The sequence below is a fragment of the Alosa alosa genome, chromosome 12 (genome assembly GCF_017589495.1).
Source record: "Alosa alosa isolate M-15738 ecotype Scorff River chromosome 12, AALO_Geno_1.1, whole genome shotgun sequence".
NCBI lineage: Eukaryota > Metazoa > Chordata > Actinopteri > Clupeiformes > Clupeidae > Alosa > Alosa alosa.
Window position 1 is genome coordinate 16039391 of NC_063200.1, and position 26575 is coordinate 16065965.

At 44.1% G+C, this 26575-nt stretch overlaps 3 protein-coding genes across 4 annotated transcripts in view; all 3 read left to right on the forward strand.

Moving 5' to 3' along the window:
- The window catches only part of LOC125304862 (seizure 6-like protein), a 60604-nt gene extending 46152 nt beyond the window's left edge, over nucleotides 1-14452 (forward strand). Inside the window, 12 exon segments of the mRNA XM_048259378.1 lie at nucleotides 853-1016; nucleotides 2066-2269; nucleotides 3390-3528; nucleotides 4472-4608; nucleotides 4611-4670; nucleotides 8767-8961; nucleotides 9422-9613; nucleotides 12002-12196; nucleotides 12502-12537; nucleotides 12721-12835; nucleotides 13181-13286; nucleotides 13411-14452. Coding sequence (XP_048115335.1) covers nucleotides 853-1016; nucleotides 2066-2269; nucleotides 3390-3528; nucleotides 4472-4608; nucleotides 4611-4670; nucleotides 8767-8961; nucleotides 9422-9613; nucleotides 12002-12196; nucleotides 12502-12537; nucleotides 12721-12835; nucleotides 13181-13286; nucleotides 13411-13440 — 1573 coding nt within the window. The 3' untranslated portion in view covers nucleotides 13441-14452.
- A 1871-nt stretch (nucleotides 14453-16323) lies between these two features.
- tpst2 (tyrosylprotein sulfotransferase 2) lies at nucleotides 16324-22086 on the forward strand. 2 transcript variants are annotated; one of them, XM_048258133.1, is made up of 6 exons: nucleotides 16324-16903; nucleotides 17519-18269; nucleotides 18689-19006; nucleotides 20024-20222; nucleotides 21612-21662; nucleotides 21822-22086. In XM_048258133.1, exons 2-6 carry the CDS (start codon nucleotides 17773-17775, stop codon nucleotides 21846-21848), a joined length of 1092 nt encoding a protein of 363 aa, XP_048114090.1. In that variant the 5' UTR covers nucleotides 16324-16903; nucleotides 17519-17772; the 3' UTR covers nucleotides 21849-22086. The 2 variants fall into 2 exon arrangements, with proteins under 2 accessions (XP_048114090.1, XP_048114089.1); XM_048258132.1 differs by having other exon boundaries at nucleotides 16324-16783.
- A 1954-nt stretch (nucleotides 22087-24040) lies between these two features.
- On the forward strand, nucleotides 24041-26372 carry ubc (ubiquitin C). Its single transcript, XM_048258927.1, is given in 3 exon segments — nucleotides 24041-24154; nucleotides 25056-25680; nucleotides 25682-26372. Coding segments are annotated over 2 exon segments (1146 nt in total). The 5' UTR covers nucleotides 24041-24154; nucleotides 25056-25062; the 3' UTR covers nucleotides 26210-26372.
- Nucleotides 26373-26575: the final 203 nt, after the last annotated feature.

A 26575-nucleotide genomic window follows, 5' to 3' on the forward strand; every position in this document is an offset into this window, starting at 1 on the left:
CTAAAGTCATATCGTGGGGGAGTTTATTTCTTTTTGGCAAGTAGTCGTGTAATAAAAGGATATTGAGAGAACGCCAATATTAGTGGGAAAATAAGTCCCTTCAGGGAAAGTAGAACAAAGACCCTCCGCCAGCGCCGGGTCCGCTCCGCCCTGTCGGACTTATTTTCCCAATGATGACCGGCGTTCTATACATTATCCCTTACTTATTGAAACCGGTATTTCTTAAACATGTTATTTCCATATAATTACTAAGGAATTATTCATATGCAATTACTGAGATAGTTGTAGAATATGTTACTTGTACAATTAATTATTAACAACTAATTATTGTTATAAACTAAATCCCAGGAAATATCTAAATATTTTTTTTTATCAATATCACACACCCTCAGTGTGTGTGTGTGTGTGTGTGTGTGTGAGAGAGAGAGAGAGAGAGTCTGTTCTGTTCTTCCTGCCACACTTTAAAACTGCTTATCCTGCCAAGAGCTTTTCTCTAATAGCCTACCACAAATTCTTATTCGTCTTGACAAGATGATCAATATGAATTTACTGCAGAAAGCCACATTAAAGAGAAAGAAATAAGCACAAACTTCCAGAGGAAATCAAGCTAATATTAGATTGGTCTTTTCAAACATACAGTACTGTAATTGCCTGTCTCCGCTGGCAATATCTTCCCTGAGGATGCAGAAATGATAAACAACAGCCCTGAGAAAATGCAGACTTTTTCACTGCCCTGTATGCGTGTATGCGTGTGTGTGTGTGTGTGTGTGTGTGTGTGTGTGTGTGTGTGTGTGTGTGTGTGTGTGTGTGTGTGTGTAAATTAACACACCTCCAAACCTCCCTCCGCCCCAGGTTGGTGTTGTGGAGCGGCCTGGATGCTGGGTCTGTGGTGCTGTTCGACTCTGGCAGGGGGGGTCCCATCCCGTTCGAGGGCGTGATCAGCGAGGGACCGGCCGTCAGGGTCCAGTTCATCACCGATGACCCACCGACCAGCTGGCACCGTGGCTTCAGCATCCCGACACGATGGGGGTGAGCAGCCTCAAAGACCTCTGCAAATCCATCAACTGAAAGGAAAACGATGCATGGGGCTGGGGGGGAGGGGGGGGTTCTTGTCTGAGGGGTGTGTGTGGTGTGTCTTAGGTGTCATGGGCGTGTGTGTCGGGTGTGTGTATGTGTGTGTGTGTCTGTCGGGTGTGTGTGGTGTGTTGGGCGTGTTGGGTGTGTGTGTGTGCTTTCAACACTCTGGAGCTCTCAGTGCCCGACGGCATCTGCAATCAGTCACATCTCTGTGACATAAAGCCAGAGAGATAGAGAAATAGAGAGAGAGGAGAGAGAAAGAGAGAGAAGATAAACACAAAGAAGAAAGAGAAGCAGACGTAGAGACAGAAAATGAGGGTAGGGGTGGAGGGGGTATGATAGATAGAGCGGGAAACAACTGAGAGAAGGGAAGAAAACACATCTTTCTTGTGTTGCTGTCAGATTCAGAAGATATAGTACACACACACACACACTTTAGGCAACGTGATCGATAGCTGAAAAACTCAACCAAAGGGAAAATAAAGCACACTTTTGATAGTTGAGTGTCTTGCCGTTAGTGTGTGCTTCTGTGTGTTTGTGTGTGTGTGTGTGTGTGTGTGTGTGTGTGTGTGTGTGTGTGTGAATGAGCAAGCGTCTCGCGTGTCAGAAGGGAACTAGACAACGCACAGGAGGAAATTATGAATATTTCACAGAGAGAGTGTCTGCTCCAACGCTGCTGCAGTTGAATTTGATTGAAAGTAAACAAGTAAGAAGCAAACAAGCTTCTGTGGCTGAACGCATAATGCAAGGTGCTAACAAGGTTATGGACTCCATATCCAGAAAGCACACACAAAGATGAATCTATGGATATGAATATGAATATATGAATGTACTATAGGATGGGTATGCTGTGTGCGCTGTAGGCTATACTGCAGTGCATACAAGCTTTGGATAAAAGTACCTGATAAATTATTCAAAGTAAATGTAGTCAGTGAAAGTAAAAACTGGATTGACTCATCTCTGTGTCATTTTGACTCATCTCTGTCTTATTTCTCAGCGTTTGAGAAGGGCCACTGCTATGAGCCGTACATGCAGAATGGCAACTTCACCACGTCAGACCCGGCGTACGGCGTGGGGGCCGTGGTGCAGTTCACTTGCGACCCCGGGCACTCGCTGGAGCAGGGACCGCCGGTCATCGAGTGCATCAACACCCGGGACCCCTACTGGAACGACACCGAACCTCTGTGCAAAGGTACAACGCTCTTGCCAATCGGTCCGCCATCCATGTCATGAGTTTGCCATCAGACACAGGGGCATACTGGCTCATCACTGTCAACCACTGGATATATTTAGCCAATTAGAGAGTTGGTTTTTATTATTGGGTTATTTGAGGCCATGCTGGATGGTGATTTTTACACTCTAAACAAATTGATTGATTGATTGATTGATTGATAGATTGATAGTTTTTTTTTGACAGGCCTAAGTGTTCATGACAAGAAATGGCCATGAGAAATTTGGTAATCATTGATCGTTGTTTTCCGACCTTAAGCCACGTTAATCTTTTTCACGTTAAGCGTTTTAGAATGTCCCTTGATTGATTGATTGATTGATTGATTGGTTGATTGAGTCTGTCCCCACTGAAAACACCTCAAAGGTCTTTCTTCAAACTTTATGAAGGGTTCCTAGTAACTCATTTTATTACTATTGAAACGTAAACACCATAAACATCTCCTGTGTCTCATGGAACGACCCAGGGTGGCTGCAGTCAGAGTGTGTGTGTGCAAATGAGTGTGTGAGTGGATGTTAGGCAGAGAGTGTCTGGATGTGTGTGAATTTCAGAGAGTGAGAGTCTGAGAGTGTTTGAAGTGAGTCTGATCTTCAGAACTATATAGCCCACACACACTTCAGGTGCTGGCAATCAAAATGAACAACCCTGCAGTCCCCCCTTGGTGAGTAGACAATTGATGATTGTGTTGGATGTGAGATGGTGATGATGATGATGATGCTTCTTATGGTGATGATTGTGTTGATGTTGATGATGATGATGATGATGATGATGATGATGCTTCATGGTGATGATTGTGTTGATGATGATGCTGATGGTGATTCTTATGGTGATGATTGTGTTGTTGTTGTTGTTGTTGTTGATGATTCTTATGGTGATGAACCCTGCAGTCTCCCTTGGTGATGATTGTGTTGTTGTTGTTGTTGATGATGATGATGATGATGGTGATTCTTATGGTGATGATTGTGTTGTTGTTGTTGATGATGATGATGATGATGATGATGATGATTGTGATTCTTATGGTGATGAACCCTGCAGTCTCCCCAAAGTCAAAATCAGTGCCTGCTGTCCGTTCCCTGTGTCCCAGCTCTGTGTGGCGGTGACCTGGCCGGGCCCAGCGGGGTGATCCTGTCCCCAAACTGGCCAGACTCGTATGGGGAGGGCGAGGACTGCAGCTGGAGGATCCACGTGGACGAAGACAAGCGCATCCTGCTGGACGTGCAGCTGTGAGTCATTGTGGACGTGAATCTCTCCACTAGTTACTGGCTGATCCCTGTTTATTTAGTAGGCCTCCAGTAGTTGCTGTCAGTATGCTGTTTATTGAGTAGAGCCTTTGTAGTGGTTACTGTCACATCCCTGTCTGAATGAGTATTCCATGCAACCTCCCTGTGTTGGTTGGTCTTCTTTGTACAGGCTGTTGATTGGTGGAGAGGCCTACATGGATTCTGATCACTCCCGGACACACGCCATATTTTCCCCCAAAATAGATCAAAATAAATCAAGTTATTCAGTTACGAGCACATTAGTGATATTACTGTTTTAGATTTGAGCTTGTTGTTGAATCCATGTGGAGGAAACACCCATCAGATATGGATCTGGTACATGTAGGAGACCTATGTTATATTTCCTGATAACTTCCTTTGACCAACTAGTCATGAATACACAGATAAACAACTAGTATCAAGTCATAAATACACAGATAAACGCGTGCGTGCGTGCGTGTGTGTGTGCGTGTGTGTGTGTGTGTGGATGTCCAGACAGTAGGACTTCCTGTCTCGTTGTGTTTGGAGGAACATTGGCCCACACTGATGGGTTACTGACCTTTTCTGCTGTCATCTTTAGCATTGTTTCTCTCTCTCTCTCTGTCTTCTTCCTTCTTTTCTCCTGCTCTTATCTGTCTCCATCGGTACTCCATCTCTCTTTCTCACCTCCATCTCCTATCTTTTCTTTTTTCTCCTCCACCTTATCTCCTTCCACTTAGAAATATCTTTTCTTTCCTCCATCTCTCCTTCTCTCTGTCCCCCCTGTCTTCCTCTCTCTGTTTCTCCCCTTACTCTTTCTTCTTATCTCTTCTTGCCTCCTACACTTATCTGTTCTCTCGGTCTCTCTCATCTCTTCATTCCTCTCTTTCCCCTCTCTTTCTCTGACTCCCCTACCCCCCCTGGCTAGGCTGAATCTGAGTGACAGTGACATGGTTACCATCCTGGACGGTGACGAAGTGACCACGCGTATCCTGGGCCAGTATGTGGGGGGCACCAGCCCATTCAAGCTGTCACCACCACCTCGACCCTGACTGGTCACCTTCCACCGACCCCGCCGGGCCTCGCTCTTTCTCGAAAGGGAGAGGGCTTCATCATTAACTACATGGGTAAGAGGCGGTGAATCTGAATCAAGTGAATCTGAGGAAGACCGCAAGGTCGAAACGTTATCTGCCAAATCATGAGAAAATAAACTCAAAAAAGAGTACCAAGGAGTGTGCAAACTTTTTTCATAAAAAACTTTTTTGTTCAGAAACTGGGATGTGCACAAAGTCTCCTTGTAAGAGGGGGTGACACCATTATTATACAGTGGGTCATGGAAATTCAGTTTTTTTTTTTTTGTCAGGGAAAGTCGGGCAAAAGTCATAGAATTTTATTTTACATTTGACTTTGAGTGGGAACAACAAAGTTTCCCTATATATATTTTGTGGTATGTTTAAGTTGTCCTATGTATAGTGGTAACTGTTAAGATATGTTATAGGTTACAGTTAGGCCTAGCACAATTTAGCTCTTTACACAGACAGTAATTGTTTGGTGCTGCTGCCAATTTAGTATTGTATAGTTAAAATGTATTGAATAATTTGAAATTATACTTTGAATTCTAACAGAGTCTCTTTCACAATTGTTTGTATGTGTATTTGAATATGGCAATTATGTGCTCCCTGGCCACCTCTGATCACCAGTGAGTTTAAAAGATATGCATATTTAAGGGTACTGCCAGGATTGTGTATTAGTGGGTGTGCCTGACCAATTGGAAGACCATTTGAGCCAAATATGCCAGGGCCGATTGTTTTGTCCCAGTACGGTCCTGAGATGAGAGCACATTTAATTCAGTCAGACGCCAGAAGGCAGTTTGGAGGATTGACCTGAAGGACATTTATAGTACACACCTATTTATTGTTTATTATACTGTATATTTAGAATTATATATACATATTTATTTTTTATCCTATACAGTATGTAGTGCATACTTATTTATTTTTGTCAGAAGTTATATCTTACCATAATCTTTCAATCCTGAGGGCTGAGAGCTTCATCATCATCAGAGACTAATGGATGATCAGCGGGGATGGTGGCTGGAAAGGACACACTGATAGGAAATGTCAAAATAATGCATTTCACTTATATCAATCAATATCTTGACATACACAGAGAAATCTGAACTAGGACTAATGCTTTGACTGTAGTGCTATTGTTCTGATACACAATACAAAACTGAACTGCAAATCGTGACGACATAAATCAAATATGCAAAACATGCACCACGATGTAGGACAAACCAGCAAAGTAAGTCAAAGAATGTGGAGTAGGCTAGACTAAGCAGCCACATGTTACAGAAGGTGTGAAATATGCTAAAAATAAATAAATAAAACTAGAGATACCATGAGCTGTTGAGAAAATATTGTGTGTAAATAGCAAAAGAAATCCCTTAAGGATTCGCCTTTTTTCAACCCATCCACAACTTAGATGAGCAACCTTTGGACTTTGAGGGGTGGTTTTTGTCACTGGCTGTTGTCAATGCCACAACAGACTATTGTTGTCTAGACTCTTTGAAAATCACACTGAAATAGGAGAATCTGTCACATGGACGAATAGTGTTTGTGTCCTTTAGAAATGCACTGAGGAAAAAAGGATGCCTTTCTCAAGACAAATGATTTGTTCTAGTGTGTGTTTAGTTGATTTCTCTGCTCTGTGTTTTTGCGTTCTCCTCGTCTTTCATCAGATTCGTTCTGTCCTTATTCTTTCACTTCCCATCCATCTCACTCTCCCCTGAGAGCTCTCTCTCTCACACCCTTTCCATCTCTTTCTCCCTCCCTCCTTTGTCTCTATTGTCTCGATCTCTCTCTTTCTTTCGATTTCTCCCCCTCTCTCGATCTTTCTCACTCTCTCTTCTCTTTCTTACCCTTTCCCCCTCTTTTGTCACACTCTCTCTCACTTCTCCCTATCTTCTTTCTCTCTCCTCACATCCATCTCTCTCTTCATCATCATCATCGATCTCTTTTTAGTCTTCTTTTTTTCTCTTTTCTGTATCCTGTCTTTCCCTGAATATGTTTTAGCCTCATTCCCACACCCTCTCTGTTTCAAACATATTTGTTTTTCTGTACCAACTGTCTACTCGAGTATATGAAAAAGAACACACACACATCCAATCAGTTTTAACTTTGTCACACTCCATCACACAGATTTTAGTCTACACTCTCTCACACACACACACACACACACACACACACACACTTTTTAGTCTCTTTTTCTCTTTCTCTGTATCCGTTTCCCAATACACACATTTGTACGGCAAGCAAACACATTTTGTTTTTTTCTGTACCAACTGTTTCCACTGAGCATATGAAAAGAACACACACACATCCAATCAACTCTTAACCTGTTCATCCACAGATCCTCACACACACACACACACACACAGCTTACAGTCACACACATGTACCTGCACCTGCACACACATCCTCACACACACACACACACACACACACAGCTTACAGTCACACACATGTGCCTGCACCTGCACACACATCACACACACACACACACACACACACACACAGACACAGCTTACAGTCACACACATGTGCCTGCACCTGCACACACATTCACACACACACACATAGACACACACACACATAGACACACACACACACACACACACACACACACACACAGACGCACACACACAGACACACACACACACACACACACACACACACAAACACACACTAGCGCACACACACACTAGCGCACTCACTCACACTCGTTCTGTATGCATAAACATGCCCTCTCAAACGGGGAGATCACCCCCCCACCCTGATCAAGGGCTCGCGCCTCTCATGAAGGCACTCTCTGCAGATAGAAAAGATTTTAATGCTTGTGGATTGCCTGGCAAATTGCATTACGAGCGCGTTCGGCGGAGTGATGCCCAATGAAAACATTGTGAGCGGCCTATGAATTATTGATCCCTTCCACCAAGCCTGCTGGGATTACTATCGCTTAGAACATTAGCATGAAATTACTGCATATGTTTAATGTATAGTAGAGTAATTGCTTCATACCATTTCAGCCACATGAGGAGAATGTGTGGTGTGTGTGTGTGTGTGTGTGTGTGTGTGTGTGTGTGTGTGTCTGATAGCGCTGTATTGTATTGTAATCTTATCATTCTGGTGATAGATGTGTGTCAGAGGTAAGGGCTACCCACTAATTAGCATTATCAAAATCTCATCCCGTCTCCCAGATGCATTTAGCATGAAATAATAAGTACATGCACACCAGTGCTTTCTAATACAATTTGGTATATAGCAAAAGAATGAGAAATGATATTGCACATGCTGTGTGTGTATGCGTTATTGCTTTCTACTTCATCTGAATGGGTTTTGTGTGTAGACCCTTTTCCTCTTATTGTTAGGCTGATAACTGTCTCAGTGTACTTGGGTGAAAGTGTCTCTTTATGAAATAGGCCTTGCCTGTGTTATATTTAATAATTCAATTTCAAGTTAATAACATTGTGTTGTGCCATGTCTCAGTATACTTGTTATACTTATAATAACAACATTTTGACCCAGTAGTTTTTATACTAACCCAGATTATATAATTTTTTATACTAACTTACATTATATTCATGGACGGATTATGGACATTCGGGCCCCTGGGCCCAGATGTATTAAGGACCCCCCACTAATTGTCACATATGTGGTAGGGGGAGTTTGTGGGTCCTCCCCCAAAACATTTGTAATTTGTTTGATGTGATTTCCTGTATTCTGGTGCATTTTGTATATGTATGTATATATACTTTTTTGATCCCGTGAGGGAAATTTGGTCTCTGCATTTAACCGAATCGGTGAATTAGTGAAACACAAACAGCACACAGTGAACACACAGTGAGGTGAAGCACACACTAAATGAGCTGCCTGCTAGCGGGGAGGGGTTGAGTGCCTAGGTGCCTGCCCTGAGCACTTTGCCCATAGCTAACCCCTACATCCATTGGGGATGCCAATACTAAATTTCAGATTTGATATTGGATTCCATGCAAAGGCTTGGGCTTCAGGGCCCCCTGACCCCTTGGGCCCCTGGGCCTGGGCCCGGTAGGCCCGTGCAGTAATCCATCCCTGATTATATTATTCTATTCTATTCATGTACCTATAATGGATAAATCTAACAGTGTTGTGTCTTGTGTGCTTCATGTGTTTTGTGGCGGAACAGAGGTGTCTCGGAACGACTCGTGCCCAGACTTGCCCGAGATCCAAAATGGCTGGAAGACAACGTCTCACACGGCGCTAGTGCGCGGGGCACGCATCACCTACCAGTGTGACCCAGGATACGACCTGGTTGGCAGGGAGACCCTCACCTGTCTGCTGGACCTCACCTGGAGCACACAGCCCCCCTTCTGTGAAAAGAGTGAGTGTGTGTGTGTGTGTGTGTTGTGTGTGTGTGTGTGTGTGTGTGTGTGTGTGTGTGTGCTTATCTGAGAGTATCAAGTATAGCAGCACTAGCCCAAATGTTCAGTGCTTCTTACTACCCTCACCTTCTAGAAGAAGGTCTTGTAATAGGGTTAGTCTGTGTATTTGCTCACATCACTCAGATTCAGAAGAGGTCCAACGTGCTGTAGAGTTTTATATAAGGCACAAGGTCACTGTAACTCAATCCTCTTACATGATCAATCATCCAGATCCAACTCAGAATGCAAATGCAACATTTTGGCAATTTGGTTTTACTTTAGTTGCAGTAATATTGTGTGATTGACTGACTGTCACCTGCAGTCACCTGACTGCTTTTGTTCATTTTTATTTTTTGCCCCCCTCTGACCTTCTTTCTCTCCATCTCTCTGTCCCTCTCTCTCTCTATCCCTCTCTCTCAGTCATGTATTGCTCAGACCCAGGCCATGTGGAGCACTCCACTCGGACTCTGTCTGACCCAAAGCTCCTGGTGGGCACCGCCATCCAGTACACCTGCAATCCTGGCTTTGTCCTGCAGGGCGGCGCTACTCTCACCTGCTACGGACGGGAGCCAGGGACCCCTGTCTGGACATCCCGACTGCCTCACTGTGTCTGTAAGTCTCTCAAACATGGGATAGGATAAACACACACACACACACACATACACAAACACACTCACACTCTCTCTCTCACACACACACATACACATTCACGTGCCCACTGAATGACCATAGCATCTATTAGTGTGTGTCACTGCTTGCCACAATGACAAAGGACTGCATTGTTTACAAACACACACACACATAAACACATACACACAAACAACCAAAAAACACTGTGCAGATAACCATGCAAACTTCATTTCTAAAATCTCCACATATTTACCCCAGTGGGTTATTGGTAAGTGTGTGTGTAGCTTCCGAAGGGAGTGTTTGCACCATTAACTTCATCGTTTGTGGCTCCGTTCATTTGATTGAAACATCCCTCCACTGGCTGGGAAGCAGGATCATTAGTGGTGACCTGCCAGCGCCTCCGCGCACAGCACAGGCCCAAACCTCCCCGCCTCCTTTGGCACCTCTGCTACTGCAGCATCCTACATGGCCAGTGGGAGCCTAGAGAGCAGGGAGGAATGAGGGGATAGGAAGCGGGAGAGGAGAAGAGAGGAACAGAGAGGAGGGAGAGGAGAGGAGGAGAGAGGAGAAGGAGCAAGTGGAGAGGAGGGAGCCCAGAGGAGAGGAACAGAGAGGAGGGAATGGATAGGAGGAGAGAGGAGCAGGAGGGGAGAGGATAGGAAAGGGAGAAGGGAAGTAGAGGGAGAAGAGAGGAGGGGAGGGGAACAAAGAGGAGCAAGGGGTGAGGAGAGGAACAGAGAGGAAAGGAAAGGAGAAGAAGGAAACAGAGGGAGAGAGGAAGAGAGAGGAGCAGAGGGAGAGGAGAGGAGGGAGGGAAGAAGAGGAGGAAAGAAAAGCAGAGGAAAGAGGAGCAGAGAGGAAGAGAGGGAGAAGAGAGAGGGAGAGGTAGAGAGGAGAGGAGCGGAGGCGACGGCAGAGCCAGCACACCACAGACGTGCTTTCAGACGCACCATGGAAACACAACAAGGGCCCCGTCTCCATGGACACCGTCCAGTCAGATGGAACACTAGCTTAATTATCAAAATCGAACGACTCCTGGCGAGGAGCGGAAAATGTGTTTATCAGGGATTGGGCCAACTGGGACAGGGAATCAAACAGACAAAAACGCTGTGTGCTTGTGAAGGGACGTGATTGTGTGCTAGAATTCTCTTGTGGTGTTTGCCACTTTTGGTAACCCCTCCCTGCATGATATTTCACATCTGCTGGGGTTTGAGGCATTTGTGCAGGCAGGTGCCAGTCAGTAGTATAGTATAGTAAACTCAAGTTTTTCTGTCAATAACACATGCAAGATTTGTGACCGAACAACATGATCCGTGTCTGTTAAAGTTCATATCACATAACAATTGCATGATCTCTCAAGCAGTCATTCGGCATAATATTAAGCATATTATTTCTTACTATTACCCCACACACACACACACACATCAAGCTGGACTTCTGACCTGGAAAGTAGAAGAGCACTCGCACTCTCTGGGCAACAAGCCAATTTGATGTGAGCACATCCAAAATGGACAGATTGGCCAGCGAGATCCAGCTGGATTGAGCCATTGCAGTAGTTCTTATAGATCCAGCTGGATTGAGCCATTGCAGTAGTTATTATAGATCTTTTTGGGCAGTGGGGAATTCTAAGTTTTTGCAGTCCATGGCCTCCGTTCACTCTAACACTGGTACTAGAACATTTTCAGGCTTTTTCCGCCATAGATCATCATGTTAGATTAGAGTCAACTTTACTGGTGTACAGTTTGATGTACAGTTGACTTTAATGCTGGTATTGTGCAGAGAGTTAGACAGTCAATGCAATGCAGCTTAGCAGGAGTGGAAAGATATAGTATTATTTATGTATAAAGTGCAGGTATGAATAAATATTACATGACAGTACTGCTATGCTCTAGGAAAAAGACGAGGGTTTTTGTTGTGCTCAGATGAAATCTCATCACCACAGTGTTTCTATGCTTTAGTACAGAAACGAGGCTTTTTGCCGTGCTCAGACGAGATCACATCTGCTTAGGTTTGTTGGCGGCACCAGTAGAAGCATGGAGATAATATTATGTAGGTTTATACTTTGAATAAACATAAAGACTTAGTATAGACAAAGTTATCAAAACCAAAGACTGCAGTAAGAAGAGCAGACGTTTCAGCACAATACTATTCTCAGTGCTCTAGTTACTCATTGGTATGCAGGAGCTTCAGTCACAAAGACGACATCCACATTTAGATCTAGATATGTAATGTTGTTTTTTTCTTTAATTTGTCTCGCTTATCTAAATCATGTCATGATTAATCATCTAAATGTTTATGTTTTACTGAGTTTATGGTTTTATACAGTAAGTGTTGGAATATTGATGTTTTTCTCTTCTCCTCGATGCTAAGCGGAGGACTCAGTGTCGTGTGAGAACCCAGGGCTACCAGAGAACGGCTACCAGATCCTGTCCAAGCGGCTCTACCTACCGGGCGAGTCCCTCACCTTCATGTGCTACCAGGGCTACGAACTGGAAGGAGAGTTCGCCATCAAGTGCATTCTGGGAAACCCCTCGTTTTGGAGTGGCCCACTTCCTCTCTGTCGAGGTAAGAATTAAAAGGAAAAGTGTTAGTGTAAGAGACTCTGCTTCCGATCTGAAACGATTCTGGCACAGATTTGCATCCTGCCAAAAAATACTAGCCTGGGTGAACCCAGATGTACCTGTTAGAAAATTTGAAAAATCCTTTCTCTGTGACTAGACTACATGCTTGTAGTGTAATGTATTCATGTATCGTTAGTCTGTTGTATCTTGTTAGTCTGTTGTATCTTGTTAAGTTGTTCACTTTAAAATGTTGGGCTGAGAAGAAAAAGAAACATTTTGTGACTTTTTGTGAATGTGTGTCCCTTCCAGCCAGACCAGACTGCTTCGGTAACCACGCTCTGGAGGGTAAGTCTGTCCAGCTCAATAACACCACCTGCTCCTCTGATTCCGCGCCGATATCTAACTTCACCTCCTCCTGTTCACATCCTTGATGATGTCCTGCGTCTGTCTCTCTGTCCTCTGCTTTCCTCTTCCCCTCTCCTGCCTCTGCGGCCTGCTTGCGCGCGTCTCCGCGGCGACATTGGTCAGTGGCGGAGGCGGCGGCCGGCTCCTCTCTGGACGGGGGCAACATGGCGCTGGCCATCTTCATCCTGGTGCTTCTGCTCTCAGTGCTGCTGGGGGGCCTTTATGTGTATGTGACGAGGTCAGCCGCCCTCCTGAACGCTGGGAACGTGTGTGTGCTTGCGTGCGTGCGTGTGTGTGCGTGCGTGCGTGTGTGCATGCGTGCGTGTGTGTGTCTGTGTGTGTGTGTGAGAGAGAGAGAGAGAGAAAAGAGGGAGAGAGAGTGAGAGAGTGCACTTTACCTTTGCTGAAAATGAGCTAGCCTAAAACAATTACAGATAAAAGTATAACTTCACTGAACATCACATCTTCCTGCTTGTGTTTGTCAGCCTACTCTATCTATCTATCTATGTATCTATCTATCTATCTATCTATCTATCCATTCATCCCCTACAAGTTCTCATGCTGTTCTGTCTCTATCCTGCAGGTGTCGCTATCACTCAAACCTGCGTCTGCCTTTGATGTACCCACACCCGTACAGTCAGATTACCGTGGAGACAGAGTTTGACAACCCACTCTATGAAACAGGAGGGGTGAGAAACATTCCTCTGTTTCTCTAATTTCACTGAAATAAAGTCTGTACGTGATAGTGAGAGTGCGCCATGTTGTGCTGAGTGGCATTCTGTGAAGGTTTTGGTCTGTGTTTGTCTCTTCCAGGACACAAGAGAGTACGAGGTGTCAATATGATGAGCGGTCCAGCGGACTGCCCCCGATCACCCCATCAGATCATGTGTAAATAGCCCTGCCCTTTCCCTGTCCTCAGCCTCATAAAACATGTCTGCAGTATGCACAGCTGCCACTAGGGGGCAGACAAACACAACCTGAGAGAGATGCAATGACAGAAAACCGGAAAAGCACTAGAGTAGTGGGGCCTCATGAAGAGAGAGGAACTAGATAATATGTGGAAAAAACATGTGACATGCATAAAGAGAGAGAGAGAAAGAGAGAGAGATACTGTGTGTATGAGTGTGTGAGAGAGAGAGACAGAGAGATATATACTCTGTGTGTGTGTTTTTGTGTGTGTGTGTGTGAGAGAGAGAGAGAGAGAGAGAGAGAGAGACAAAGGGAGAGCATGTGTTTGTGTGAGAGAACTTGATGGAAAGACAGAAAAGGAGGAAATAGCTCGGTGATGCGATCAGTTAAAGCCTTTGCAGTGTTTGTAAAACATAAGGATTGCTTACTTGAAGCATAACAGTGACTATGATTCTGAAGTAGTGATTAAAAAATACATATGTACTTGATATAGGAAGGCATCCATGTCTCATTTAATCATTTCAGAGAGAGAAAATGAGACTGAAAGAAATAGAGAGAAAAAAGACAGAGGTCAAATAAAATGAGACACAAGCTGATAGGCCTATAGGTTCTTCTGTAGAGTCCTCGACAAGTCAAAAATGCATAAATGGCACCTATGTCTGGGGCAGATCTATAGGACAAAGTTCAACGTATCAGTCTTCTACACCCCTTCCCGCCTGCGGTCATTTCTACGGCTTTGTACTTCAAACAGTTTTTAGAACAGGTTTTGGTAGTCAGACCTCATGCAAGTAACATAACAAAAAAACAGATCCACAGGGAAAAAAGTATTTATTTTGATGTAAATGTGATGTTTTCTGCTGATCAATGTACATTTTGGTTTTGAAAATAATAAAAAGGTACATGAAACTGATTTCCCTAAATAAATAGTAAAATAAACACAACAATAGATTATTTCTTACAAAAAACAAGAAGTGTCTTTATTTTTTTCCACCGTGTTGAAGGATGAGATGGACTATGTCATGATACTTCCTGTGTGGGTCCCTTCTGAATCATCATCATCATCTCTGATACATGTAGGCAGCTGCTACTTCAGGTTTATTTATATAGTGCCGTAACATCTGAACATGTCTCAAGCAAGTTTCCAGAACCCAGCTTGAACTTGAATTAGTATCATTTGTGACTGGATATCAGAGTGCACAGTCAGTCTCATACATAATTATCACACAGTTATGGTTCCTCTATCGCAAATTTGTAGCACAGTAATTATACACAAGAGGGCCTTTGTGGTTAGTTGTCTATGCTTGATCACCCACAAGGACCTACAGAATGAATACTCTTAGCTGAGCCTCAGGATATTCAAATCAAATCTGCAGACACACACAGTTTATTTTTCTTTTCAGAGCCCTCCCAGCCTCAGATCATAAAGTCGCAGCATGGAGGATGGCTCCAGGGACTGGTAAAGCATTGGAGAGTGGTGCACACATAGATATTAGAAAACTAGATACTACATTGTCCATCGTGTTCTATTTGGTGGCATCGTAAACGTGGCCGCCATATTGCTGGGGGCAACACCTTTACTGTCTATGGGCAACACTTGCCGGCAATCAGACACCTGTCTGATTTCCAGTCAGATTCACATGCTTTTCATGCAATTACTGTTGCCCCCACCAAGATGGCGGCACTATTTACATACGTTCTGGAGCCCAATGCGGTATATAGCTTTCTAATATCTATGGGTGCACGGTTTCGCTGGGAAGCGGCGCTTGTGACCTTGTGGTGTGTTGGATTAAACTTTAATAATCCCAGTGACAGGAAGGAAGGGGAAGATCAAAATAACATCACATTTTCTCTCTATTGGTTCCTGCCTGCAGAACTTCACTAAGTCAAATACTGTGCAACCTTGCTCTCACACACATTGATTGTCTCAAAATCACTGCCAGGTTATTTATTGACACTTGATTGCCTGATCTGTTACGTTACACAGAGCATGTCATCATTGTATGGTCCATTAATAAACCGTTCATGGGTTTTATACACAGTAACGTGCAGAACTGGCAGTAATGTAAATGAACCTAAACAGACTAAAGTGATGGCCAATAAAGGTTGGGGCACTTTAGAGAGGTCTTATCCATTTTTATTTATCAAGCCTTTATAAGTATTATCCATTTACGTGAACACAAAGAGCTCACTGTGTGTTCACTAATTCACGGATGGGATAATGCAGAGACCAGATTCCTTGTATACGTAAAGTATAAGAAAAGTATACTTGGCCAAGAAACCTAAATTTTTTACATTTAATTTTATGTATCAGTCCTTCAAGCCCTATTTTATTTATCAACCCTTTGTCATGTCAGTACACTCTCCCTTGACTGCAATCTTTGTGTAGAACATGTCACCCATGTTCCCTTCACTAGAGGGCTCTGTTTTCAAAAAAAAAAAAAGACACTTTTCTGCCAGACACACAACTCAAAGACAATTCTGCCAGACACACACACATACACACTCCTCACAGACGATTCTGCCACAGAGTGCGTCCATGGGAACGCCCTCTTTAGCCTGTTTCTCAGAGTGTTTAGGAACGTATGCGATTTAAGCACAGCAATGCACCAACACATCTCTGTGCTGAAGATTTCTCCCTCATACTGAGATACTATATGAATATCTTGAAGAGTAACTATGTGACTGCCATCAAACTATTTTACATTAAAATGCCAAAATGGCACTTACTGTAGGTTTCCTACAAATATAAATATATATGTGTGTGTGTATATATATATACTGTATATATGTATGTGTGTGTGTGTGTGTACATTAATATATGTTTGAATGTTTTGGAAAGTAGACAGTTGTCAACAATTGTAAAATTCATTACATGTTGGAAAAACTGGTTAATTTCCTTGTGGTTTATCCTGATGTTAATATTTCCTGTAATATTTCCTGGCACTGTGTGCCAGATATTAGGTGTGTCCCCTTACTGTTTCCTATCCAGATAAAAGTTTCTTTTCTTTGAAGAGTAATTCCTTATCGTTGTTGCAGGCTCTCAAGCAATCCGTGTGGTTTTTAAGCTGGGCCAGGGGTTCCTCTTTGCTCTGCTTCTTCACAACTGAACAGGAAGTATCGTGGGTGTCGACAAACGGAGGGTTCAGCTAACTGACCTGTGCAGATAAGCATCCACGGAGCGAGAGCCAAGTTTTTTTGTTGTTGTCCTCTTCGACCTGTTCCCGTACAGAGCTGGGTTTGTTTGCCGATTTCAGTGGATTGTGGTAGAGCACTGCACGTGAGTGTCGACTGAATTAACTACTTCCTTGCATTTCTAATCTCCTCCTGCAATCTCACCAGAGGAACAAACCACTGGCTGCTTTTAGTTTTTCCGCTTGAGGCTCCAAGCGCTGCAAAGGTATAGTATCATAAAACTATGCTTTCTTTGCTTTCACTGTGTGCTGGTTGTGTCCATTCACTACTCTGTTTTACTCTCTGCTAATAACACTACTACTTATGCAGCTGCAACAACTACTACAGTACTCTCAGTACAGTGGAATTCATATTGGCAGTGGCAGTGCCTGTTTGACAAAAAACATTTGCATGTCAACTTTGAACTCTTCTCTTGAATGCTTCACATACATAAGATATGCTTGAATCTGGACTTTGAATGCTGAGCCTCTGAAAGCAGTTTCAACTTTAACTGCGTTCATAGTTACGTTGTAGTTCCTGTTAGATCAACTGAACAGCTTTCACACTTTCCGTTCTGCCTGTGTAGAACTTATAGCAGCAGGTCTTGTCATGTACTTTTGTTTCTGTCTCTGAACACAACACCCACGGCCATATCCTGGAGCATAGCTAGATATGTCAATCTTGCTGCCTAAACAATTGCTCTGTACAATCTATACTGCCTGATACTGTTTGTTTCAGACTCTCCATGGCCTCTTTTTTGTCCCTAGAGTAGCCCTCATTCTGTGCTGACCTATGACCCCGACCGTTTCACTGCAGTGTCCTCTCCTCTCTTTCACCTCAGCATGTCTCAAGATCCGTAGGCCCCTGGGCTGCATGCTTTGGCTAGGTCTGACCAGCCTGGTGGCTGGAATTTTCGGCTGGGTCTGACCAGCCTGGTGGCTGGCATCTTCAACTGGGTCTTAACTGCCTGGTGTTTGGTGCTTTTGGCTGGGTTTGACCGGCCTGGTGGCTGGTTCTTTTGGCTGGGTCTGATCGGCCAGGTGTTGGTGTGGAGAGGTGCTGCCGGCGGGCCGGCGGCCATGTTTCTTTAGCAGGATGCGTGTGTCCCTGCGGCGCGCAGCCTCCTCACTGCTCTGGCTGCTCTTCCTGACGCTCCTGGTGAAGACGCTGCATTGGCTACAGGACTGCCCGGATGACCCTTACCAGAGCAGCAGTGCCTACGTGCTGGTGAGGGACCTCCACAACCAGCTGCATGGCTACAACCGCAGCTCGCCGCTGGTGTTTGTGGGCGGCGTGCCGCGCTCTGGCACCACCCTTATGCGTGCCATGCTGGACGCACACCCGGACATCCGCTGCGGCGAGGAGACTCGGATCATTCCCCGGCTGCTGGCCCTGCGGCAGGGCTGGGCAACGGACAGGGCGGAGAGGGAGCGCCTGAGCGAGGCAGGGGTCACACAGGAGATGCTGGACGCCGCGGTGACGGCCTTCCTGCTGGAGGTCATCGTCCGTCATGGAGAGCCGGCGCCGTTGCTATGCAACAAGGACCCCTTCACCCTCAAGAGTGCCGTCTACCTTTCTCAACTCTTCCCCAAGTAAATCTGAACACAACAAAAAAGCACTCAGTAACATACATACTTCCTCTCTCATGCCATTACTTTCAAAGAGCAATTTCATCACTTTTTGTATGGATCAGTGATATCAATTGGCAGAGATTTTCACCTCTAAATAAGATCTGTATGTATACATGTGTACAGTATATTTCCATACAGCGTAGTTCCATAACATAAACTATATGTGTACTATAATGCTGTATATTTACACACAACGTACTTCTATAAACAACTGTTCTCTTTATCCCTCACTTACTCTGGTGAAAGAATAAACACTAACTCACCTTTTATTTTCTGCCTAGTAGTGAGTTGTTTCTCCTCTCTCTCTTTCTCTCTGACCTTCTGCTCTCTTCCTCCCTCTCTCTATCTCTCTCCCTCTCTCTGTGTCCCTTCCTCTCCAGTTCCAAGTTCATCCTGATGCTGCGTGATGGCCGAGCGTCCGTGCACTCCATGATCTCGCGGCGGGTCTCCATCACCGGCTTCAACCTGTCCAGCTACCGCGACTGCCTCAGCAAGTGGAACCGCGCCATACAGGGCATGTTCTGGCAGTGCCAGCAGGTGGGCACCCACCGGTGCCTGGAGGTGCACTACGAGGACCTTGTGCTCCATCCGCGTGCCAGCCTGGAGCGTGTGCTCCGCTTCCTGGAGATGGACTGGCATGAGGGCGTCCTGCATCACGAGGATGCCATAGGCAAGCCAGGCGGCGTGTCCCTGTCACGGTAAAATATACAGAACACAGAACAAAAGTACTCAAACTTAAGTGTATAGATTTACTTTGTGTGTATATATATACTGTATGTGTGTCTGTGTGTGTGCGTGTGTGTGTGTGTGTGTATGTGTGTCTGTGTCCCCTCGAAAACGAGATGTTACATCTCAAGGGGTTTTCCTCTTAATAAATTTGTGATTACAAAATTTGTGTGTGTGTGTGAGAGAAAGAATAAAATATGTATAGATGAAATGCCTTTGAAAGCAGAACAGCAGAAGCAGTAGAGAGGAAGTACATTGTGAAATCAGGATGTTTCACACAAATATTCGTTATTGGCAGGGTGCCATGTGTCTATTTTACATTTGTAATTTAGTTATGTGGAGCCTTTTCTTACTGTGGTGTAACCAACCCAAACAGCTCTCTGCAAAGTGGTGTAAATCAATGATGACAACAGGAGTTCAGAAAAGTAACACTGAAGAAAAAAAATCAATCACTGGCACTGCACCGCAGGGCAAGAATACAGACAAGAGTGGCAACACTGCACTCAACATATTAAATGTCTTGCTGATGGAAGGTTCACACATTCATTAAAGTCAGTGTTTTATCGTAGGAGTTATTCTAGAGTTCACCTTTAACAATGCAACACATAACCACAGTCATTTCACAAGGCAAGGTGTGCAAAAAGATGTGAAAGAAGTCGGTTAAACATTTCCACTGTCTAGCTGACAGTTGGTAGTCACACAACAGAGGAACAATAAGGCTGTTCAGTTACATGCCCACTTCATTTGACTTTGTGGCTTAAAACCAAAATTTGATGTGAAAAAGTTTAAAGTAAGTTAGCCGGCCACAAACCCGCACTATAAGTATCTGAGGTTTCCCTTTTGTGGGCTCATTTTTGTCTCGTATACAGCTGAAATAGTGTCTGTGCGGGTCCCAATACTGCTGTGACAGGAAGTCTAACTGAGATGAGGTGTATAGATAAGGTGTATAACTCTACTTTCTACTTTCGTGTGTTGCTTGCTGTTTCAAGCATCGAGCGCTCCACAGATCAGGTGATCAAACCGGTTAACCTGGAAGCTCTGACGCGCTGGGTCGGACACATTCCTCCGGACGTCCTGTCTGACATGAAGAACATCGCACCCATGCTGCGCAAACTGGGCTACGACCCGAACGCCAATCCCCCCGAATATGGGCAGCCAGACGCCGTGGTGATCAACAACACAGACCGGGTACACACACACCCACACACACACCTCAGTGCCACACTTTCAAAGAAACCACTTCACTGTCAATCTGAATATCAGTGCACTACACATTTGGACCCAATACATTCATAGTAATTAAACACCGATAAAAGTAGGTGAAGGTGAAGTAGTGAAAGGCTCTCGTAAGGCTATTCTGTTGATGTTTTTTTCCCCACAAAGGTTGCTTTGTTGGTGATTTTGTTTTTGATGGTAAATAGGCATAGTTGTTGGTTGGCCCACTGTGGGAGGAGAATTTAACATCTCTCCTGTATGTCTGGTAGAAAAAAAAACGTTTGTGGCACCACACAGCCAGCAGCCACTCAAATGTCATTTGGTTAGGCCCCGGCCGTGGCGCAACTGGCTGGGGCACCTACACCGTACACCGACTCTTCTCTCCCACTCACTTCCTGTCATTCTCCACTGTCCTGTCAATTAAAGGCATAAAAGCCATAAAAAAATATGTCATTTGGTAAGGTGAGAGTGGGCAGTTTCATAGGACATGTTCAAATAATGTGTCACTTCACCACACCCACAAGATTCAGCCAGTCCTCCAGATTACTGTTCTCGCTCTGTTGACAGCACACTGAGAACCAATAACACAGCATGGGTGTTAGCATTTCAATGGCATGACTGAAAACAAACAGTTTTTTTGCCATGTTAACCTGCAAACTTGCACAGGTGTAGGCTAACCTAGTGAAACAGAATGCTCGACGAAACACTAAAATCTTGAATATAGGCTACTTAGATTCGTCTGGATTTTCCATGGAAACATGCAACACACTTTCATGTCAAGAGACCTTTTTTTAAAACACACAATTTGTGATTTATCCTCAACCTGTTGGTGTAAATGTAGCCAATTCATTCAGTCGTCTTATCCCTGAAATTGTCAAAATGACAGCTATAGGCCTACTTGAGATAAAATGATACAGTAAATAAGTGATGATCCACACACCAGGGAGGGGTTTTTTTTATCTGCAGCGAGGTTTCGAGCCCCATGGCTCTTCCTTCACACTAGACCGGGAGACGTGGGGCTCAAAACGTCACTGCAAATAAACAAAAGAACGTAAATGGGAATTCCCTGGTGTGCTGATCATCTCCTGTACATGGGAATTCCTTGATGTGCTGATCATCTCCTGTAAATGAGAATTCCCTGGTGTGGGGATCTTTTTTCTTGTACACTATGCTATAGATCCTGTACCCATCCAAATGACTTTTGGGAGGTGTGTGGCCTCTCACTGATTTTCTACTTGACGTGAACTACAGAAAATTGAGGGTTTCAGTACTGGAATTTATATAGGATAGTTTCCTAACTACCCTTATCATCACTGTTTATATGCTAATGTCATCCCATTTTCAAGTTATTCTCCTCCTTAGGTGCGCAAGGGAGAGTTCAAAATGCCATCAAGTCTGAAAGGTCAACCAAAAGTAAGTATAAAATACTTTTTGATCATGTTCATTGACTGATAAAGTTATATTATCTGACAGAGTAAGTTAGTTATCTGGTTGTTAAAAAAATATTTGCTTATGAAAAAATAAACCTTTGACTTTGAATAACAACAATTAATATTGTTGACATTCCTTCAGGTTCAAATGAATGAAACTGCCCCATAGTCATGACAGAGAATGTGGCCGTGGTTATGGGTGAACACAGAGCAACATAACATACTGATAAAATGCGGCTATGGGGAGAAAAACGTCACGGCACACAAGACCATCTGCCCAGAGTCCAAAGGAGACTGACTGTTATGCCAATCAGAGATTGGCCTACTTTAAAGGCAGCTTACCTGCTCCTCATGTACATGTGTGATTGCAAGAAATCTTTTCAAATAAAATCCGTTGTCAACTGAAATGTGAGTGTTTAACTCAACTGTAATATTTTGTGTGTTAAGAAAAAAATCTGGAACACGTTGGAACATATGAATGCCACAGATAACAATGACGTTTCTAGAAAAAAAGGAATTCTGACACAAACTGGAAGAGAATGGCTGTAATTGGCTCAACTGGAGTGAAAATTGTGGGTTTGATTTTTTAACCTAAGGCCTACTTAGACAGGGAGGCAGCGAAAGGGGTTTCAGTTGCGCAAGAATAATCTCTGCATTCAGTGTAACTTACTTACTGAGAACGGGTTTATGTGCCTGAAACAACTCACAATAGCAGGCTACTTGACAGGACAATGTTTGTCATTGTTATGCACTAGCCCTAAGCATCCACATTTAACACCTCACATAGGCAGAGCTGAGAGCTGTTTACTAAATGATCAGTAGGCCTATTCAGCACGGAGGGAGCCTCAATTTCATATGGCAGACAGACCACCATAAGAAAAGTCACAACATTCTACATGCTGGAATACACAGAAATTACATAACTTTTTAATCTGTTACACAGAGATGTAATAATAAATTGTGTAAATAGCCTTGAAATATTTCACTGACTGATTCCCTGAAACATATATGGTTGGATAGTGCTCCCTAGAAACTTTCTTAGGAACCAGCAATCATATTAGCCTACCATCTGTTCTGTAGGCCTAACTCATTTAGTAATCCTAGGCTGAAGTAAACATCTTGTTTGCAGAAGTAGGCCCAGGGCTTCTGGCATGTATGTTTTGCTGTTAGCCTTTAGCTATTGGCCGTGATGTGAGGACTATTTGTTCATTGCTATTTGTTATTGTTCTCACATGCCCCCTGAAATGTTGTCATACTAAATGCTGTGTTTCCTGAAGTGATGTTTCAGTTAGGTAGGCAAAGCCTGTTTGATTGGATCTGACCTGAAGCTCGCCTACCCTTACGAAATCATGTAGCCCAACCGGTAGGGGCAAGGTAAGCTAGACACCGTTGTTGTTGTTAGCCTAGATTCTTTCCGTGAATTTATTTTCCTCCAATGTCTCGGCATCGGCTATATGAAATGTAACTTACAATTACATTGGACACATTGCATAGTTGCCCATAACTCGCATTCACCTGTCTTGTAATAGTTAGGACTTTCAAGATAATAAATCAGAAAGATATTGGTGGGTATTGTAGCTTTCAATAAACGAACTGGCTGGCTGGGTGTATCATGCTGACATTTTTATGATGACGTTATGGTTGCTTGCAGCAGGTTATGCAGGGGTGGTGTGTTGCTGCGGCAGTCACGAGACGAGACGAGACACGAACTTGTCCAATCAATGTGGCGTGCTAGTTGTGTTCTAGCTTAACCATGATGACCCATATTTAACATTACTTCAAACCCAGGTTTACGGTAGAAATACGTTATCATAACCAGTCAAACACATAATTTTAAATTCCAGGTGCTAAAGCATCATTCGATTCTTATTTATATTGCGTCATGATCAAACCATCAATAACCTATTTGCGCCATGTAACAGCAGCTGCTTAACACAACTCAAATAATGCTATTTACAATACGTGAGTTGAGGATTTTGTCACTCAACTCAAGTAAATATATACTTATTTGTCTGTACCTGTAGTCTACACGCCGTGTGTTTTATAACTAGGTCGAGGACAAAACACATGACAACCAGAAAACCTGTCCATTTCTAGAATCCTGAGTCATTTGTCAGTCAGTGTATGTTTCCTCAAAATGACGACTCACTCACCTATGACTTTTCTACTTCCGCATTTTTCAACCCACATTCATAATCGAAATATTTTCTTCTCATTCAAACCCAACAATAATTGTTTTTCAAATGTATTTTAGACCCATGTAATGCATCTGTAGACAGTTTGGGATAAAATATGTCGAATTTAAAACAACACAGTCGAAAGCCGCAGTTTCTAGTGCGATGGGTGTAACGGCGGAGGGATACAACAACAGCTTGGTATAAATACAGCCGCCCTTTGTTTTCGAGCTCAGACTCGTTTCCTGAAGACAGAAGAAATTCATTATTTGTCGCCACCGTCAACAAAGAACATTTGTTTGTGAGTATTTGTCAAAACGAGACCATCTTAAATGTGAGCTACCTATCTACTGTTTAATCGTTAATGTTTTCTGGATTGTCTTACTGTACATTTATGCCATCCTTTCTACAGACGTCGAATGAACCAAGCAAAGCCAGCTAACGTTAACTTAATGCTAATCGGCTTTATGTTTTTTTTTGCTTACCAACTCGTTTCGTAAGGTGACGTTAATGGTGAAACTATAATGTATTTTTCTTTACATTGGTTTATCTTCGAGTGTAGTATGCGAACTGTAATTATTTGCCTTGTCACCAAACAAACGTCGGATGTTTTTCGGTAGCCTATGTTAACCGGTTAGCAAAAAAAAGAAGCTAATTAGCTGGGTACCAAATCCCTAGCACTAGGCAAACCATGTAATGGACGAGTTAGCGGGCGGGTTTATTTGCTAGTTAACTAAGCTAACAGCAATCGAGCTGGCCAATGTTGTCTTGCTCATTGCGGAGCTTTCAACCCGTCATTGTACTGTTTTAGCTCAAGTGTTTTTGTTTATGCTAAATTTATTTTGTGTGAGTCATACTGGGGAAGATTGAAGACGTTAACCAGAATTGTCAAACGGCAGCCTCAGGACGCTTGCTGACAGTGGCTAATGGATGTAGTTTCAAAATGGCGTCCCGAGGTTACCAGGAAACGTCAGCTGATCTTTCTCGCAATGAGGGTGGAGCTTCAGCTCATTATTTGACAGCTAGTGGCCGCCCTATTCTACTGGGAAAAATAAGCACGCTGATCTTGATGGCGCAGTCTCATTCCAAACTTTCATCAATCATCAATGTTCATTTGAGTTAAGCTTGCATTGCATGTCTTGTATGAAAACTATGGTATCTGATTGTGCTTGACATGATTTGGCATGATATTCTCTTTTCAGCGTAAAGATGCAGATCTTCGTCAAGACCCTGACTGGCAAGACCATCACCCTTGAGGTGGAGCCCAGTGATACTATTGAGAATGTGAAGGCTAAAATCCAAGACAAGGAGGGCATTCCCCCAGACCAGCAGCGTCTGATCTTCGCCGGCAAGCAGCTGGAAGATGGGCGCACCCTGTCCGACTACAACATCCAGAAGGAGTCCACCCTCCATCTTGTGCTGCGTCTCCGTGGTGGTATGCAGATCTTCGTCAAGACTCTGACCGGCAAGACCATCACCCTTGAGGTGGAACCCAGTGACACCATTGAGAACGTGAAGGCCAAAATCCAGGACAAGGAGGGCATTCCCCCAGACCAGCAGCGTCTGATCTTTGCTGGCAAGCAGCTGGAAGATGGTCGCACTCTTTCCGACTACAACATCCAGAAGGAGTCCACCCTCCATCTTGTGCTGCGTCTCCGTGGTGGTATGCAGATCTTCGTCAAGACTCTGACCGGCAAGACAATCACCCTTGAGGTGGAACCCAGTGACACCATTGAGAACGTGAAGGCCAAAATCCAGGACAAGGAGGGCATTCCCCCTGACCAGCAGCGTCTGATCTTTGCTGGCAAGCAGCTGGAAGATGGGAAGCACCCTGTCTGACTACAACATCCAGAAGGAGTCCACCCTCCATCTTGTGCTGCGTCTCCGTGGTGGTATGCAGATCTTCGCCAAGACTCTGACCGGCAAGACCATCACCCTTGAGGTGGAACCCAGTGACACCATTGAGAACGTGAAGGCCAAAATCCAAGACAAGGAGGGCATTCCCCCAGACCAGCAGCGTCTGATCTTTGCTGGCAAGCAGCTGGAAGATGGGCGCACCCTGTCCGACTACAACATCCAGAAGGAGTCCACCCTCCATCTTGTGCTGCGTCTCCGTGGTGGTATGCAGATCTTCGTCAAGACTCTGACCGGCAAGACCATCACCCTTGAGGTGGAACCCAGTGACACCATTGAGAACGTGAAGGCCAAAATCCAAGACAAGGAGGGCATTCCCCCAGACCAGCAGCGTCTGATCTTTGCTGGCAAGCAGCTGGAAGATGGGCGCACCCTGTCTGACTACAACATCCAGAAGGAGTCCACCCTCCATCTTGTGCTGCGTCTCCGTGGTGGCAACTAAGTGGCCTGTCTTCAGCCGCAAGCGATGTCTCACTCCCCTGACCACCTTTAACCCCCCATCTCCTAACCAGTAACATCCTCGACACCACCCTCCCACTACATACACGAGCATCCTCCCACTACATTCCTTTTTTCATTTGAATAAAGTTCAAGCATTCCTGCAAGTATGTATCTGGAGTTTTGTTTATTACCATCCTCAAATTTAGATGGATGGATACTTTTTATCCTGAGATATAGGTCTAAAACAATTTTGAGTTGTATATTGGCGAGGATCGGATAGTTAAACTTATTCTGTTTCTCCTGAAACTCCGAACCGGACAGTGACATGGTTATTGGTCTGGTTTATAATGAATGAGCGCATACTCTG